Genomic DNA, 5,892 nt, shown 5'->3' with positions numbered 1-5,892 from the left:
TTCGATTCCGGTCAAGGGCATGTACCTGGGTTGCGGGCACATCCCCAGTGGGAGATGTGCAGGAAGCAGCTAATCGATGTTTCCCTCTCATCGATGTTTCTGACTCTCTCTCTCTCTCCCTTCCTCTCTGTAAAAAATCAATAAAATATATTTTTTTAAAAAGTCTCATTTTTGCCATGTTTTAATTTCCCAGTCCGTCATTTGAAATTTAGACAAATGAAACATTTCTCAGAATCTAGGGATGTGTCTGGGATTTCTGTACCCATAAAGAGAAAAGCAAGCTTAAGAAAACGTGGATGCCCCGCCCGATTTGGGGTGATTTGTTGAGCCCCAATCTTTTCACGGATGCTACAGAATAAACCCCAGACTGTTTTTTCGTTCAAAGATGGCAAAAATGACACAAGAAAAGATACCAGCCGTCTTTGGGCAATAGGATTAATGTTTCCATAATAATGGTAATTTTTAGTAATGTACGGCATTCCAAAGTTGCCTCCCAAATCTTGGAAGCACTCCTGTTTTTATAAAATAACAAAAAGTAATACTTTAACATTAAAGCCACTGAAAGTTAGTAAGTTATCTCTGTTACAAAATTTGCCAAAAGAAAATGCCTTGGATGGTAATTAGCTTTAAAATCTCAAAATTGTTAAAACATAAACAAATAGATATGACTAAATGAAGAATTTGTGGTAAAGCTTCTCAGTAATAATTATAAACATATTCATGATAAAAATCCAATCACTTTTCTCCCTGTAAAAGCAGAGAACTTGGTGGCAGCAACAACCTGAAAATGTTATCTCTACGGAAAAATATAGTAGTTTTAAAATTCAAGTGGGCCTGCTCTCTCTCCTCCCCCTGCCTTTTTAGCCAGCCTCAGACATAGTTTTTCGAAAATCTTTGGTAACTTAACGCTTTAGGACATTGCTGAATTAGATAATAAAATTATTAAATATCTAGGTATTTTAAAATGACAAAAATACTGAATATTAACCTGACTTTACCTCATATAAAAAATCTAGAGGATAAATTTGAATATATTAATTAAATATGTCTTGTATTTTATTTAAAATATATCCTTAAAAATGTAAAAATATTACTAATTTGAGAAATGCTAAGTATTTAACTTGCCTCCTAAAATTTGAGGCTTCTAAAAGTTTAAAGTTCAAATTAAGTTAGAAGAAATTATATAAAATGCATAAAATTTAGAAATTCATTTTTGAGAAAAATAATTCTTATATTTACTCTGAAGAAAGTAGTAGTTCAAAATATATTGTAGTCCTCATGTATACTATGTATGGTAAAATTTCAACTTAGGATGTAATACTTTATTGGCCTAATTAAGAAAGGAGGATTAATTCTATGATTTGAACCAAATTTTTAATATAAAAACTGGTTTAAATTTAATAAATATCTTTTAGAATAATTACAAAATTTATGTTGATAAATGTCAATCTAAAAAATGCTGGCTGTTTACTTTTAATTATCATTGGAGAATTAAGGTTTAAATATTGTATAGTTTTAATAATAGAAGGAAAGACATATATTTTAAAGGAAAAGGAGGAAAAAGTTCTGTACAGATAACTGAAGATATTTACAAGATTAATAATAGAAAGAAAGAATATTAGAGTAAAAATGCATTTTTAAAAGACATAAAAAGGTTTGAAGGCTAATTTGAAAGTATAAAATTTATAAAGGTTATATATATGATGAGTAGAGAAAAAAAGAATTTTGAAAGAAAGAAAGAAATTCTAAAGTTAACTATTTACAAAAGTTGTAAAAGGGTCATACAATTTCAGGGAAGTTTAAACAAAGACTAGATCACTACCCTTATCAAGTTATATATGCAAATGAGCACTATCCAAAAAGAATGCTGGTTAAATGTAAATTTTAAGCTTAATAAAAAAGAGAAATTTTTAAATCTCTTCTGTTACTATTTACAAAGTAAACTAAAAATTATTGTTCAAGCATTAAATCTCACCATTAATGAGACACCATAAATAAAAAGAGTTAGTTTTACTTGGAACGTATGCATGGCTGTGTTGGCTGGCATTCAGGAAGGAACCAAGTTTGTTGCTTGGTTTAAAAGAAAGAAAGAGTTTTTAAAAGAAACCCCCTAAATGTAGCTTAAAGGTCACTCTGGGAGGAAATAAAGGGATATTTAGGAACTATAATTAAAAGTCAATATATTAGACCTTAAGAAGTAGAAATATAAGGAGAATTGTCTTAAAAAACTTTATAATGAACTATAGAAATGATCCCTGAAAGTATAGTCTTATGTCTTAAAACTTTAAAAGACTTTTTAGAAGTTATCAAAGGACGTTAATTGGTTAAGACCTTATCTAAAAATCTTTATGGAAGAAATAACAAATTTGCTACTCAATTAAAATGACTCAGTGACATAAGCTGTCATTTCCAGCAATTTTGTAAAAAGTAGAAAATTCAGCACATTGCAGGTTTTCCAAAAGCCTCTTAATATTATTTAAAACAAAAAAGGGGGGATTTTGGAGAAATCACCTGTAAGTAGACTACACCAAGCTTTAATTACTTTAAATTTTTTCACTTGTAATGCCGATGGCAAGACACCCTTGGAAATACACTGGTGTCAGAATAAGCCAAAGGAAAACGGTCTGGTTAAATGGAAACATCCCGAGTGTGGTTTATGGAAGGGCCCCGACCCCCTGTCAACATTTGGTTGAGGATACGCTTGTATCTTTCCAGAAAACGTCTCCAAGCCCATATGGATTCCCACAAGAAATATTAAATTTCAACATGGATCTGAGGGAGGAACTGGCCAGATTAATGAGGCCCTTGCACCTGGATCCACACCTTGCAGCTGCAGATAATCAGCTACCCCAGCTGCAGATAGCAGCAGCCCCAAACAACCCACTGAAGATAAGGAGTGGGAGGAGGACAAGGCAGACAACAAACAGCCTGGAGGTCACCCGGGGGATGGTGAAGAAGATGGTCCAGGAAGCTGCGCGAATTTGTGAGGATACCAGAACCCGTGAACGCCTGAGAACGTCTTTCTTGCCATGTTAGCAGTCATCAGCTGTGTGGTAATACTACCAGGGGCAAATGGGCAAGTATTTTGGACTTATGTTCCTCACCCACCATGGGTAAGACCCCTTACATAGGCTGATCCCCCGCCTAATGTAGTCACCAATAACACCAAACACCTTGGTCATCCAGGAGGACCAGGTGTGGGACAGGGAAGTAAATGAGCAAAGTATAATTACACGGGTCTCGCCACCCAGCTTCCCTTTTGTATGACCCAGAATCAAACCACTGCTCCTTTGTATGTAGAATTAAAGAGAGGCTTCTGGCTAGGGTGGACACCAAAGGAGGGGGACGCAAAAGCCCAAATACATCTATTATAACTACTTGCTCCAGGGAGAGGTACAGAAAATGTAACTTTACTAAGACACGACCCCCCCACCCCCCTATTAAGCCATTATGTAAAACGTCTTATGCATGGCACCACACTGAGGAAGAAATTAATTGGCAAGACTGTTATAGTGACTACTCCACCAGCAGCAAACTTAATAACAGTTTTTCCTTTATACAATTGAGCCCCTACGGTTCTGCGGTTCTGTGTGTAATAACAGTAGCACCATAAAATGGAAGGGACCACATCCTAATCTATATGTTGAAGCTAATCACTCCACCTCATGGCATGGAGGAGGATTTGTTGGATCTCAATTACAACATGACAATTGGCCCCTACAAAATACGCAATAGAAATTAGCTGCTGCACTTGCACCTATTAAATGGTATAGTTTTAACTATAGCTCAGATCATTCCATTTGTACCTTATGGGGAACTCCCAATAAGACAGTATTTGCCACTGCCTGTGGATTTGATCTGTTTGTACTTCTCTCAGGCCCCATCCAGATACACCTTAATGCTACAAGCAAAGTGCCATGCACAGGCTGCACATTATCACTTTGTATTAATTCTACATTCCAAAAAGATTCCCTCAGGCTTTTAAAACAGCCTGCTTTCGCTCGGGTTCCTACTAACCTAAGCGAACCTTGGGAATCTCATCAAACCTACCGACTGTCACATGATCTGGTAAAAATCTTAAAACGACAAAAAAGATTTATTGGAATGTTAATTTCAGGAATCTTTGCCTTCATAATGTTACTTTCTTCTGTGGGCATTGCTGCTTTATCCAGGGAACAAACTATTCAAACTTTTCAGTGTGTACAACAAGTTAAAAAAGAATTGACAGGCAGTTTGAGATAGAATTATTGGCACTAAAGTCTACAGTCGTGTGGATGGGTGATAAAATCCACAGCTTAGAGCAAAGAATATCCTTGCAGTGTCATTATAATTTTTCCCAGATTGTGTTACCCCCGTTCCCTATAATAGTACCTTATACCCTTGGGAATCAATAAAAAATCACCTTCTTGGTGCTTGGGTTAAAGGTAACACAACCTTTGATATTTTAGAATTACAACAGCATATTGTACAATTATCACAGGCAAACTTACAAACTAATTCTTTAGATGCCTGGCAACAATTTAAAAAGGACATGAAAGAATTTAATCCATTCCACTGGATCTCCTTACATTTGCCTCTTAGCATAACCACTATTGCCTGTCTCATTCTTGTTCTTATATGTTTATTTCTAGTCTGCAGATGTGGAATGAAGAGTCTTAAGAAAGACTTAAGAGCCTTAAGATGTGGAATGAAGATTTATTAAGTAAATGAAAAGGGGGAGATGTTGGAAACTACCCATTGTCTATGCTATCAGGAAAGTGTAAACAAAGAACCCAGAATGCTGGTAGACCTTGAGCTCCTGCAAGGGCCAAAGCTATGCACTGACTGTTTAGTTGAGACAGTGGTGGTTCAAGCAATTTACTGAAACAAATAGTCTCAAAGTAAATCTTTACTAGTACTTACTGACCTTTAAGATAGTCGGTCTGCTACCGGAATTGCCTGCCTGCCTAAGGGCAAGATATGTATCTAAAATTGAATAAAAGGGTGGCAGGGCCTGGTTACCAGCAAAGCCTTCCTTCTTCAGAAAGACTCTCCGCCTGGCCCCCCATTTCCAAATTCATATTTGTTGTCTAGTCTCATCATTTTCATGCAGTCCTTCTCTAGATCCTGAACCCTAAGCCATGTGGGATGTGGCTTCTCACAGAATACATTTCGTTTTGCTAAATCTGAGGAAATATATGTGAAAGATAGAGTGTATGAGTGTGATGATCCATAAAAGTGTGGGGTCAGTTCTGAGCAAGATTACAAAATAAGATATTGACAGGGTTTATCCATTAACTAGAGGCCCAGTGCATGTGTTCGTGTATGGGTGGGTTCCATGGGGCCCGACACCAATCAGGACGGATCGGCGCTGGGCCTGTTGGGAGGAGGAGATGGCGAGAGGTTGGCCTGTGGCCCGCCTGAATCAGAGCCTGAGATCAAAGCCAGGGCAGCTGGGGGAAGGGGCCATGGGTTATTGACTGGTGAGGCCAATCCCTAATTGCCCCCCTAATTGGAATGGGGATGGCCATGGGGAGGGGCTGTGGGCAGTGGGCCAGCCGGCCCCACCCCTGAATAGGGGGTGATCGGGGCCTGGGGGAGGGGCCATGGGTTGTTGGATGACTGGCCCTGCCCCTGATTGGGATTGGGGGGCTGATCTGGGGTGGGGCTAGGTGGGGGGAGGGGCTGCAGTAGATTGGCCAGCAAGCCCTATCCTCTGTTGGGATGGAGGAGAGATCAGGGGTGGGGATGGCCAGGGGGAGGGGCTGAAGGCTGATCACAATGGTGGGAAGCCATCATGGGTGTGGCCAGCCAGGGGAAAGAGCTGAAGGCCAATTAGGCTGGTGGGGCCCATTGGGGGCATGGCTGACCGGCATGAGAGGCTGTGGGCCGATCAGGGGCATGGTCGGCCAG

At 38.9% G+C, this 5,892-nt stretch overlaps 1 protein-coding gene across 1 annotated transcript in view; it reads left to right on the top strand.

The window, feature by feature from the left end:
• Window positions 1-2,766: 2,766 nt before the first annotated feature.
• Window positions 2,767-5,892, top strand: part of LOC102763048 (cytochrome P450 4V2) — a 33,854-nt gene continuing 30,728 nt past the window's right edge. The window contains exon 1 of the mRNA XM_015563125.1: window positions 2,767-3,017. Coding sequence (XP_015418611.1) covers window positions 2,767-3,017 — 251 coding nt within the window. The remainder of the gene's footprint in view (window positions 3,018-5,892) is intronic.

This window comes from Myotis davidii, unplaced genomic scaffold (assembly GCF_000327345.1).
Source record: "Myotis davidii unplaced genomic scaffold, ASM32734v1 scaffold1332, whole genome shotgun sequence".
NCBI classification, from domain to species: domain Eukaryota; kingdom Metazoa; phylum Chordata; class Mammalia; order Chiroptera; family Vespertilionidae; genus Myotis; species Myotis davidii.
This window is presented reverse-complemented; position numbering and strand designations above follow the sequence as displayed.